We start from the raw sequence: 14129 nt of genomic DNA on the forward strand, positions 1-14129 counted from the left end.
TCTCTCCTCCCCACAACTACACCCTATAGAAGTAGCTATTCATCATTCTCTTAACAAATTCCAAAGAAAACACACCATCACTTTCTTCTGTGGTACCATTTAGTGTTTCAGTACATCTTCTGTCTTCTGGCAATTAAATTCTCTTCCAACATGCTACTTAATAAAGGTAGCAGTCTTATTGCCTCTAAGAACATTCCCTTCTTTTGTGGTGGAAATATCAATGATACATTAAAATACCAAGTAATGACATTTATTTATCAAATTGTACTGTCAGATGAAAGAAAATATTTAATGTGTTAGTTATATAGCTGAAGTTTAATAGCCATCTCTTTCAAGTCTTTGTGTTTTAAAAATTTTGGTCTAACTGATATCCAGACATGTAACAATGCTCCCCATTAGTCTGTAACTATAGAGGGAGTTAGCTCCAGATTACTAAAATCTCCATTCTGCTTCATAACTTGTCTAATCACACAAGTTATTTTAAGACTCTGCTTACACAGAGAAGGCTTCCTGACAAATTTTTTAAAATAGTGGTAAAATATGCATAACATAAAATTAACCATTTTAGTCATTTTCACATATATAGTTCGGTGGCATTAAATACATTCACATTTTTGTATAACCATCACCACCATCCATCTCCAGAATTTTTTTTTTCATTTTCCCAAATTGAAACTCTCTCTAATACAAATAATTCCTCATTTATGACAAGCTTTAAAAATCACTTAAAAAGTATAGTAAAGAACAATTTTAGATAGACGTATTTAGCAGTTGTTCCTCCCAAGTATTGATATCTTTTTTCCCTGATTGTTAGGTATCCCCTTCCAGCTTAACAAAGCAGCTAGCTGTTCATTCTACACGGCCTCATGCTTCTTTCTGGCCCTGGTGAGAGAGGCCCTGAGACTGGAGGAACAGCTGCTTCACTGCTCCAAATTAGAAATATGGTGTGTGTCTCAACACATCACAGTTGCTGAGCAAAGAACAGATGGGACCCTGATCTCTCAGTACACCCATTGGTGTACCCTCGTCTTGAATGTTAAACATTGATCCACAGAGAGAAAGTGATTTGTTTTTCCCAGTTAATAATCCCTTCCATAGACGGGAAGCCTTCATGTGCAGGAACATGTGAGCCAGTCTGAGATTTCAATGCTGGGGCTCCTGGCTCCCATCCAGAGCTTTTGTTTGCTGAGACAGACAGCATTTGGAGTTGGAATGTGGCAAATCTTGTCGACACACAGGGCTTTTCTCTGCTTTCCAAACGCATGTGAGGCTGACTTGCTGTCCATGTAACTCTGATCTTTTCTCGGGAAAGGAAATGTCACGAGCAAGTCAAAAAGAAAAACATATTTGGAATCAAGAGGCATAATTGGTCTAGGCATCAGAGGTACCAATTCTGATCAGTTGACAAATACGTTTTAATTATTTTTAGGTATAGATGTTGATCTAGATTAGTCAAAATCAGTATTTTCTTATGGAATACATGTATGTGCTTAAAAAAAAATAGACACTGTACCCTGAAGGATTTTTGGAAAGGTCAACATTATTCAAGAAAAGTAGACTGGGGAAGTTTTCTGGTGGCCTAACAGGTTAAGGATCTAGCATTGTCACCACTGTCACATGGGTTTGATCCCTGGTCTGGAAACTTCCTCATGGTGCAGTCATGACCCCCCACCCCACCAAAAGAAAAAAAAGAAAGGAAGGAAAAGAAAAGTAAGAAAAGTAGATGGTGCCCATGGCCCAGAAAGGGAAACAGTCCCCTGGATGTTACCCCTCTATTCCAAAAGCAGCACAATTATACATGTCAAACAGCTTAGGAGCATTCCTTGCATATTTCATGGCACTAAACACAAAGAGCTCTGAAGCCATTAGGTAATGGCTTCAGCCTGATACCCAGACTCAGAGATACAGGAGCTGAAAGCATTACCAGAGTAATGCTTCACCCATTTGAAGCTAAATGATTAGTGCATTATACCCACAAAAGAAAAAATTTAGTTGGATAATCCTGGAGGTGACTAAAGGTTCATTCGTTTTCCAGGACCTCAGACTATTCTTGCCAGGACTCATGTTGTTATCACTGAGATGCACAATATCATCACTAGATGGTAGATACTTTTTGGGTCATCTCTCACTTATGTTGGATCCATTGCTTCCTTTCCATTCTGAAAAGACTTCATGTTTCAGGCCCATGGCAGTCTCTACTTTGCAGTTTCCAGTGACAGCATCTTTCCGAGGAGCCTGTCTCCTTCTTCCCTGCAGCTGAGTGTTTCATCTTTAGTTAAGGTCTTTTACTTGGGATTCAAGTGGGCTGCTTGAGAGTCCAAAACAGGTACCAAAGTTATTTTTTTTTTACTTTTTTCTTATTTGTTTAAAAATTATTTGGGGATGAAATATTTTTCAGTTTAAATATGCATTAAGGTAGGGTTTCAGTTCACTGTGTCACTAGATTAGGTATAAGAGAGTATGGGACACCTTTGTGCATAGTAGGTGATAAACAATGGTCATTTTATTCCTTGCTCTTATTTTCTGTGGAATTAAATACACCCTTCTATTGGGATTTTTTGTATGTGTATTTGTTTATATCCAGCTTAGCTTAAGTTAGAAAATGTTTTTTAAAAAAAAAGAACAATAAAATCTTAGTGCTTCTTGTGTAGCAATTTTCTTGCTGGTGGAAGAATGAAGATAATGAAGTTAAAGAATGTGCATTTGGTTAAAAACAATACATTGGATAGTGTGGAACTAGTTTGAGAACATTTCCTTTGATATATAACTTTGATTTTATCAAAACTTGGATTTGTTCCAGCTTCGCCTTGAAGCAGCTTAGTCAAGTACATATTTCATTGCTAACGTCCTCACACAAATGGAGTGACCTTGGTAGAGTCATGTGCTCTAAAAATGGTCAAACTGGTTTGTTGCTTAGAGCTTTGGAAGAAAATTCATTCTTCTGTGCATTCAACAAATATTTTTTGAGCATTTGCTATGTTCCAGACACTGTCTAGGACCTGGGGGCATAACAGTGAAGTAAACAAGGAAATATCTCTGCCTTTGTGTGTTCTAGAGGAAGGAAACAAACAAAAAATAAGAAAATTACATAGTATGTTGAGGCAATTAAGTGGTATGGAGAATAATAAATTTAGAGTATAGAGAATGAGGAGTGCCAGATGAGCAGTATAGCTATTTGAAACAGTGTAATCAGAATAGGCATAATAGGGAAGGTAATATCTGAGTGAAGACCTAGAGGTGAGAGAGTAAGACATGAGATTATATGGAGGAAAAGCCATTCTAGGCAGAGTTTGGCACATGCAAAGGCCCTGAGGTAGTAGCATTCCTACTATATTCCAGGAACAGCATAAAAGTCAGTGTGCCATGCAACCTAGAGTTAGTGAAGAGAAAGCAGGAATCAGAGAGGTTGTATAGAACCCTAAACATCATCAGGCACTCAGCTCTTACTCTGAGTGAAATGTTAAGCCAGTGGAAGGTTTTGAACAGAGGAATGGTAAGATTTAGCTTTCGTTTTGGAAGGTTCACTATAAATACTATATCAAGATTAGATTTCAGACAACACAAATAGAGCAGGCAATGTAGTTGGAAGGTGTTGTATTAATGCAAGTGAGAAATGATACTGGCTGAGACCAGGGGGTGGCAGTGGAGGTGGTGAGGAGAGAAATGACTAGATTCTGGACATATTTTGAAGGTAGAACCAGCAGGAATTTCTTTTTTTTTTTTTTTTTTTTTTTTTTTTTTGTCTTTTTGCCTTTCCTAGGGCCACTCCCACAGCACATGGAGGTTCCCAGGCTAGGGGTCTAATTGGAGCTGTAGCCACTGGCCTATGCCAGAGTCACAGCAACACGGAATCCGAGCCGCGTCTGTGACCAACACCAGAGCTCACGGCAACACCAGATCCTTAACCCACTGAGCAAGGGCAGGGATCGAACCCGCAACCTCATGGTTCCTAGTCGGATTTGTGAACGATTGCGACACAACGGGAAATCCCCCAACAGGAATTTCTGACCATCTGGATGTGAAGAATTAGAGGAGGTGAAGAGTGGCACATGACTCCCAGGCTAACCAGAAAGAGGGAGGTGGTCTTGATGATAAGACCATTAGGAGTTTAGTTTTGACCATGTTGAGGTTGAGGCATCTATTTGACAATAAGTCAAAATGTCCATTCAGCACTTTTCACAAACAAGTCTGGATTTTGGCAAACAGGTTGTAGATTTAAATTTGAGATATGACAACACAAATAGCATTTAAAGCCATGAAACAAGCCATGAGATCACCAAAGCAGTGAGTGAGAATAGAGAAGTTCAAGAACTGGGCCTCAGAGCCCTCCAAGGTCAAACAGGCAGAGAAGAAAAAGTTAACTAGCAAAGGAGTGATGAGTGAGGTGGGAGAAAAACCAGGAGAGGTCCTACAAATCAAGATAAAAAAAAGTCCTTCTAGGAAACAGGAACGATCTGTGTCAACTGCTGCTGATGGGACAAGAATGACAAGGACTGGAAATTGACCGTTGGTTTTAGTCATTAGAATGTCATGGTGAGACTCCAGAAACACTGACAGTATTTTCCTAATATTTTTATAGCAGATTGTGGGGGTCACTGGTTAGTGATACCTACATCCCATGACTCCAATCTCTCAGTTTTTCAGGGTGATAACTTTCCTGACTAAAGCACTGGAGCAAGGGTTTGCACAGTGCACAAGATTTGATGAGAACAAATTGGGCAGGACTCTTTCTCCCACCCTTTTAATAGCATGTAGGGTTCTTAGGTCCTTGTGGAAATGAGGGAAAGGAAAATGAGGAATGCCTTGAAGGAATGTAGATGGAGCTTCTGATCACTTCTAGTTGGGGCATCTCAAGCACTACATTTTAGGAAATGATTAGATCTCACTGAATAAGATTCAAGTTATAAGGATGTTCTAGAAGCCACTTCATTTGCATGATTTGGGATGTCTTTTTCCCTCAATGTGGCCATTAATTTCTGTATGAAATAATTGAGAGATAAATGATAAAAGTCATTTTACATCTATGTATAAAAAGTCAGTGTTGGCAAAGAAGACTAAAATAGCTACAAAAATTTGTTCAGGTGGAAGAGACATAAACTTTTCATCAAGTGATCAAGGGTTAAGAACTTCTTATGTAGAGTCCAGAGCTTTTTAAAAAATAAGCTGAAGGTACACAGTATTAGATTATGAGTGTATTATTCTAGAAATTACTATTTAATATATAGCCTGCTTCAGTGGCTTCATGGGAAATATTTAACACCAACCAGCTGTAATTTTTGGTTTGTAGCTGTGTCCCATTTCTGTGGTGTAAATACTTCCATCATGCTCCGTTTGAAACTACCCAGGTGAAGTCATTTGGACCCACCAACAGAAGTCACACAGTTGACTCTTGGGAACCAGTGGAAACTGGTTCCAGCATGCTACTGCCTTATTTACTTGTGGACTAATCCTATTTCTGCCTGCAACCAACAAATTAAAAAACAAACTAAAATTAGGAAAGGCATATAAAAATGTAAAGTGTTATATAATTAACATATAGTATATGATACATAGTATATAGTGTAAGATATATAATTATATAAAATGTATATTTTCAAGAAGTGTGACAGAAAATCTCAGGAAAAAGGGCAGGGCACAAAACTCACATTTGAATATGCATTACATGTGGGCATATGTCAAATACATTATTTAATTTTTGTAACTCCATAGCACAGGTACTATTAACTTGTGATTTTTAAGTTGAAGATAGGTTCAGAGAGGATAATTCATTAGAATAAGATCACACAGACAACAAATGTTAGAGCCAAGACTTGAACCCATATCTACCTCACTGCTTCCCTAAACCAATGTCTGGAAGCATAGTATATTATCATGAATTAGTAGGATAAATTCTGATGTTAGTTACTACCTCAGCAACACCACACTAGAATATTAATTACCTCCTGTATGTTAAACTTAATTATAAATTATTAAATGAAAAAACTTATTTTGATGGTCTAAGTTTTATAGCATCTTTATTCTCCTTGGATTATACATATTTTCCACAATTATAAAATCCTTTATCAGTAGTGTAGTTAAGTCATCCATTTACTCTAACTTGTTTCCAGGAACACTACTCAAAAGAGAGAGAAGAGGAAAGGGATCAAAAAGGAGTATGGGATTAAGAGATACAAACCTCTATACATAATATACAAGCAACAAGGATTTTACTCTATAACACAAGGAACAGTTATTTAATATCTTATAATAACCTATAGTGGAAAATAATCTAAAAAAGTGTGTGTGTGTGTGTGTGTGTGTGTGTGTGTGTGTACAAAAGAGGAGAATATAAGTTAGTGTCCTTTTTAACAAGACCTGATGTTGCATTGCTCTTAAGGCTACTACATGTACATCGAGGCTCCCACATGGTGTATGGACAAAAAGCACAACTCCTGTCCAGGCCTCTGCGAGGCGTTGCTGGAAGACACTGCTTGACCTTTTTCTACCATATGTATGGAGCAGGGACTGGCCTCCTGAATGTTTATTTGAAAAAGGAAGGGGACACTGAAGAGCCCCTCTTGTGGAGGAGAAGAGGTGAACAGAGCATTTCCTGGCTAAAAGCGCTGATTGAATACAGCTGTGAGAGGCAACACCAGGTAACCCAAAAGAGATAAGTCAAGTGATGGAAAATGTTCCTATACGTTTCTGTTGCTCTATTTCTTGCTACCATCAAGAATGTTTCCTTCTTTTTCAGGGTCATAGATAAAGCAGTACTTGTTTAAGAGTAAGCATAATTACTCTATATTGATTGAACCTAAGCAGTGAATGGGAACTTAGGCAGAAAGAGAAGGCTTTGGGTATCTATGCATAAAGTGATTATTGCAACTCAGTGATGAAAGTCTATTTATTTTTATTTTGGTACATTAGGAGTGTCAAGTATATTCTAGTATCCTGCAAATCTCCAAAACAGAGTCTGTCTTTGAAACATAGTATTACCTAATTTGTTGTTGCACCTGCATCTTTCACTCATCATTACCCACATGCCAGGGCTTCTGTTGTAAGCCTCTATTTGACAGAATATATGGTCCAGGGTAAATGTTTAAGCCTCTGTCTTCACGGATGTAGAAGAAACTGAGTCTTGATCCTAAGTCCTGAGTCTTCCCTTGGGTCTTCTCATGCACTATAAAAGACCTCCATCCTACAGGATCCCAATTACAAGGAAGTCTGGGCAGCAATAAGAAAGAGCCTTTTCAAATCTGTGGGTGAGATTGAGCAGCCAGTTTAGTCTAGAAATCAGCAGCAGTCTCCTGACAGCCACTGACTTCACTTGCCTGCCATGAGCCAAAGCTCCAGAAAGCTTTGGGGAGAAAAACTTAGACCCCCGACTATTCTTGAAATTGCTGTTTAGAATTTCCAGGTGTGACCTTCAACTAAAAGCCCTGCTTCCTCCTCATCCTTGCTTCTGACTGATAAACCTTCGGGACCAACACCCTTCAGTTTTAACCACTAGCTGCTTGATTGTAGCCCATATCTTCCTGGGTAGAGGCACCCAAAATAAGGACATTATTTTATACCACCCCTCAACCAAAAATAATTTACTACAGAAATAAATGAGAAGGAATTGCAGAAGCCCAGGTGGCCAGGTTGCAGTATAATCCAGGGTTGCTAACAGCAAATGACAGATGGAAAGTGTGCCATTATTCAGGGCCGGTCCATCAGCGCAGCATAGATAAAACTATTTAGAAATTTAGTAAGAAAAGCAGAAAGCCCCAGAAGTGATTTTTATAGTGATTTAATATCTGTTTACAGAAGGAAAATGGATTGCTCAGGAACTTACTGATATCATTGATCATCATTCAGAGATAATGGATTAACTTTTTTTAGGCTATCAGGGCACTCATGATCCTACCCAATTCAGATGTTCTCAAAATGTGGTCCTGAGACCAGCAGCAACATCTGGAATGCAAATTCACCTAAAATGAGATTCACCCAAAATGCATTCTCAGGCCCCACCTCAGAGCTACTGAACCAGAAACTCTGGGGTTTGGAGTACTGCAATCTGTGCTTTAACAAGTTCTCCTGGTGATTCCAGTGTGCCCTAAAGATGGAGAATCTGCCATAGACTAAATGAATCTGAGTCTTTTGTGTGGGCCCGAGCATTAATATTTTTTTTAAAACCCCAAATAATACTGATGCACAAAAGCTCTAGGGTTTGAATTCTGGGGAACAGGAGACTTTGCCTATAAGCCACAGGGCCGATGCAAGTCCTTGCATCTATTAAACTTGCTGAGTGGCTGGTTATTTGAATTTGATGGCATCTTGGGGTGTTCAAGTTCAAAGGGTGAGAAATGACCTGAGAAATTTTTTAGCTCACAATCCAGAAAGAAGATTCCAGACCATTCCCTTTGGCTTAGAATGGAACAGATCTGAATCTGCTAAGAGGAAGTTTTTTCTGGATTTTATGATTCCCTCAGGCATCCTAAATGACTGTCTGAAGATCAGGATAAACTAGTTTCTCCAAAACATCCTAGTGTCAAATAAAACACAGAGAAACCCCCATGCAAATGACCATCTTCTGTGTTCTGGGTACTTCCTGTGCTAAGAGTTGCACATAAGTCCTTGCAGTTGATCTTACAGCTCCTCTTTAAAGATTGGGGGAAACTAAATGTCCAGCTGGTAAGTGGCAGAGTGACAGTTCAATCCCAGATCTGACTGGTTCCAAGGTTTCTATCTGTAAGCTACTGGTCTATACTCTCTACCACCATGGAAGTTCCAAAATATAATCATTGCCCTGGGTGTCACAAACCCTGGCTTATCTTAGAGAACTCTTATCCTCTCTCAGATTTTCAAAATAGGGTAATAGTGCCTGCCATGCTAACATCACCAAAATGAGGGTGAGGGTCAAATGAGATTGTGTTTGTGAAAGGATTTTATAAACTTTAAGGTACTGCAATATAAAAAGATATTGTTTCTAAAAAATATGTTCTCTCCCAAATCTCTCTGGTCTCTAATTTATCACCATGGCAGACCTGCTGTTCTCAATAGCTATATCAGGAAGCCAGACCAAGCTCCTGCAGTATGAGGCCAAAATGTCACCTTTTAATAAATATGTATTGACTACTTGCTATTTTAAGTGCTAAGAATATGGAAATGAACATAGCATAAAGTTCCTGCTCTTCTGGAATTTACATTCTAGTGGGGGAGAGGTAAAAAATATGAGAGAAAAATATATATTGTAACATCTGGTGATAGTAAATGCTATGAAAAAGAATAAGTCAAGCTGATCAGGAAATGAAGTTAAAGAAGTATCAGGCTCATGTCGCAACAGAAGAAAGGGTGGGGGAAAAAACTGTAACTGCAATGTATACATCTAAGGATGACCTGACCCCCTTGCTGTACAGTGGGAAAATAATAAAAAAAAAAAAAAAAAAAAGAAGTATCAGGGACTATTCATGAAAGGCCTTGGTGACATGGTAGAGTTTATAATTTATTCCAAAAGCACTGAGACCCCATCAAATAGCTTTAAGGTAATATGACATGATTTATAATTTAAAACTATCTCTCTAGCTATTGCATGGACAGCAGACTAGGAGATGAGGGTCGGGGTAGGCAAGGAGTCTTTGGGGGCTACTGCTGTAGACCTGGCAAGAGAAGCAGTGGCTTGGGCTATGTGGCAGAAGGAAGAGGTCATTAGAAGCCCACAGGACGTCATGTGGAAAATGAGGTTTGAGAGAAAGAGAGGAGTCAAGATGACTCCAAAGCTTTGGCCTGAGCAACTGCTAGAATGGAATTGCTCCTTATTGAGATGAGGAAGACCTTAGGAGGAGCAGATCTAGAGGAGTGAGGGAGGCAGTGCAGGAGGGAAATTAACAGTTGGTTTTGTTTTGGTTTTGACATGCAGAGTGTTTGATGTCTACTAGACATCCAAGTGGGTATGTCAAGTACGCAGTAGGCCGTGGGACTGGAGATCAGGGAAAAGTGCAGAACTAGAGAAGTAAATGTGGACTTTGTCAGTGGAAGTGGGCAGACATAGGCAATTTTTAGAATGCTGTAGTGTTTCTGCCATTTGAGATTTATCCTACAGAGAAAATAGGTAAGTGGCCTGCAGATAACATTCCAGTCATCAAGTTATCTTTGTAGACAAAAATGCAACAAAGGGCAAAATATTAGTCACGTGCCTTCCTGAGAAATTTATTAAAGAGCTGAATAGAACCTGGCTAGCCACTAATCAAAAACACAAAATGATTTTAGGGAGTTCCTGTTGCGGTGCAGCCATAATGAACCTGACTAGTATCCATGAAGACACAGGTTTGATCCCTGGCCTTGCTCAGTGGGTTAAGGATCCGGCATTTCTATGAGCTGAGGTGTAGGTCTCAGACATGGCTCAGATCTCACATTGCTGTAGCTGTGGCATAGACCGGCAGCTGCAGCTCTGATTTGACCCCTGGCCTGGGAACTTCTATATGCTGCAGGTGCGGCCCTTAGAAAGAAATTATTTTATTTCCTTTGGATTTTTTGCTTACCTATCCTCCTTTGCTCTCAGGTGTTTTCCCCACTGATTTCTTATATTTTGATACTATTGAAATATTTATATCATTCATATTGTTCATTTATACTGCCTAACATTTACTAGGAATTATTATGTGCTGGGTACTCAGCTAAGACCAGGTCTTCAGATTTTCTTGTTCATGGTGCCCTTAATCTCATTACTTTTTTGCTTCTGCCCCTAGATCAAAAGATATCTAATGTTCCATTTACTAAGTAGTTGGGTCCAAACAGTAAGTACTTAGGTCCTAATGACTTAGTGGCCATTTAAAAAATTAGTACACTTAAACTAAAAGGAAAAAATTTATATTTTATCTAACTCTAAAATAATCACAATTATTTAATAGAATTTCTACAAATACAAATAGGGGAATAATACAAAGGAGTTTTAAAATGGTTATCACTCATATATTGAGGAAATTCAAAAGAGGGGGTTGTATGAAATGAAATGTTTGCCCAACCACAGACTATTCAGAATATAATTCCATCAAGTTATTTTTTCTCTTATACTTCCATTGCAGAGTTGGAGGTCATAAAACAGACTTTACTGTTGTCTAGAAAACCAAACTTATTAACCACATTCATATCCTCCTATCCGGATTGTCAGGACATTTTTTTCCTCTTCTTGCCACTAATTTGGATTCTGTTTAGGGTTATATCTTTAGAATTTCAAGTAATGTTATTTTGCCACATTTCTGTCCTTAAAGCTTCTTTGAGTCATTAATTTCAAGATAGTTTCATATGCTTATTAATTATCCACTTTACATTATTTGATTTAATTTAAATCATAAACTAGTCCAATGGGGAGTAATTTGCTCATAAAATGAGTAGAGCAAATGTGTCTTCTAGACAATTTTCATTACCCACAAGCCTCCCTGGAGTATTCTGTGGTTTATTAACCATTATTAGAGCAGCCTTAAAGCTGGTAATATAATCCATTTCCCCCAGAACCTGAATATTTAATCAGTTATTTTCTTCTAGTATCTGAAGTCATGAAACTGTTTCCTCTTCTTCTTGGGCTGTGTCTTGTATGTTATGGTATTTAACAAGATGAGTGAACCATTGTCATCATGGAAAATTTAATTATTACATGTTGCTGTTCATATTTGAGTCTCATCCATCATATTAAATTCTTCCACCTGTACCAACATCAGCGGTAGATTTATGGAGAGCTTAAGGAAGCTTAAGCTTCTGGGTCCTTCACTTCCATGGGCCCCGTGAGTGCTGGAAATAGAATATTCTAGGTGGGGAGGGATACCAGGTCACCACTAAGAGGCATTTCTAGGTGGGCACTTCTGGAAAATCTCCTAAAGAGCTTTCAGAAGAAAGGAACTTCAATCTTCAAGGCTCTAGTAACTTGTTGTGGATTTCTTTAAATTCCAAATAAGTAATCCCTTTTGTACCTAGAAGGGAATTTGTGATTTTGTAGTCCTTTTCTGAAAGGGGGCCCAAAGAACAATCTAAGCTTCCAGACCCACACAGCCTGGATCTGCCCCTGACCAGCCCTATTTTATCAGGATAACTCTATTTCTAAATTCAGACTTCATTATTTTTCAGATAATTTTTGAAGCCATTCGGGGGGTATCAATAAGAAGTGATATTGCCATTGATGATATTAAATTTCAAGCAGGACCCTGCTCAGGTAACAATATTTTTCCAAATTATATAAGTTTGATTGAAAAGAGATTTTGCAGTAGCTTCAACTCATAAAAATGCAAATTAAGTACTTTCTAAAATAAACACAGAGAAAACTATTATCGTCTATTTGTCTTTCCTGACAGAATTGGAAGATATAACTCAGCAATCATCAGGATATTCTGAAGATTTAAATGAAATTGAGTATTAAGGAATGATCTGCATTGGATTAACTAAATAAAAGCCATACCTCTCTTCAATCAAAATGAAAACAATACAAATGAGTACTGGACAGTCTTAACCATTTCGTAAATTATAAAATGACTTCAGAGCACTCTTTCTCATTACTTTTGCAAAAAATACTGACTCAGGGCTTTTTTTTTTTTTTTCTTTTTGCATATGACAACTGTTACTAGAAGTACAGGCTGCTGGTTTTGCCTAGACGATCTTAATTTTGGTACCAGTTAAAAAGACAAATGTACTATATTGTAGTCATTTTAAAGTACACAAATAAAGGGCACAATCAAAATGAAATGTGCTCACTTAAATCTGCATTCAGTGAATGTATTGCGAGGAGAATAGGTCTTGTGGGTTCCCTTTTGAAATTCAAGTATCGTAAATATTTTTAAAGTAATAATGTGAGGTGTCAGTAATATCTGCAGAATGAATGCAGTTTTTCACAGTAACAACCTAAGAAAATAAAGTCTTATTTTCTATGTTTTATTCATAGAAATAGAATATTAAATTTTAGATGTTTTGACCATATGTGATAAGAAAGGATCTTTCATGCATATTCCAGGGTAAGTTAGTATTAATTAATGCTGTGTTACAAGGCAACGCTACCTTCTTTTTTCCCCCTTTAAACTACTTTTGAAAGTCACTATGAACACTTGGATGGAAATCACGTTTTTGTTTTGTTTTGTAATGCAAGCTTGAAAATGTTTATGTACACACACCCCAAAATTTTTAGTACATGTTAAACAATTTTACTAATTTTTTAAAATAAACATTTTGAGTAATATGAATTCAAGCAGATCTATTAAACTACTGCCTTTTATTTTCATGTTTAGAAACTTGTGTATACAAGTTTATATACCAAAACAGCTATTATGAGATTATATCACCTAATAAAATATAATTTGAAACTCTCTTCACTAGCAGTTAACTTTTTTCTACATTATTTTTCCTTTTCAGAATATCTTCACTATATAACAGCCGATCCTAATTTAAATCTCTACTCTGCTACAACTAAATGCTTCTTAAGGCTTTTTATTAGCAACATAACTCAAGTAATTATGGATGCAGTAATTTTTAAGGAGTGTTTTATTTCATATAAACAATATCAATTTTCTCCCAAATTTTATCTTATTGGAATGCAAACTCTGTGAAGACAAAGATCCTTGCTTGTCTTATGTACTATTGTAGTCTCAGTACCCAGAAGAATGTCTGGTATGTAATAGGTGCTCAACAACTAAATACGAAAGAATAAATGAATGAATTAATTTAACCAACCAAAAATCCTCCAAGGTGGATATATTATATTCTTATCCCCTTTTCTAGATAAGGAAACCAAAGTACAGAAGAGTGAAAAAATTACTCAAGATTTTACTATTGTTAAGTGGAGAAACTTAACAGTCAGGTCTCTCTGACCTCAAAGCCCATACCCATTAAATGCTTTGTGTGGCAAAAAATCCATTGTTCTCATGGATTTGGGTGGTTTTCCCACTCAAGAGTGTCAAAACCCATACATTAATCTCTAAAAAGCATTATACCTCCCTGAATGCCACATTACTTAGAAAACAAAAAATACTCAACTAAATTCTCCATTTAAAATAAATATCCTGAAGTTTATGAAGAAAATAAAATACCATATGACCCAGCAATCCCACTCTTGGGCATATATCCGGACAAAACTCTACTTAAAAAAGACACATGCACCCACATGTTCATTGCAGCACTATTCACAATAT

At 37.4% G+C, this 14129-nt stretch overlaps 1 protein-coding gene across 1 annotated transcript; it reads left to right on the top strand.

Annotated features, from left to right (window-relative positions):
- Window positions 6379-12611, top strand: MAMDC2 (MAM domain containing 2). Its single transcript, NM_001244983.1, is given in 4 exon segments — window positions 6379-6396; window positions 6399-6635; window positions 12082-12166; window positions 12306-12611. Coding segments are annotated over 4 exon segments (399 nt in total). The 5' UTR covers window positions 6379-6384; the 3' UTR covers window positions 12371-12611.

This window comes from Sus scrofa, chromosome 1, assembly GCF_000003025.6.
Source record: "Sus scrofa isolate TJ Tabasco breed Duroc chromosome 1, Sscrofa11.1, whole genome shotgun sequence".
Classification (NCBI taxonomy): Eukaryota; Metazoa; Chordata; class Mammalia; order Artiodactyla; family Suidae; genus Sus; species Sus scrofa.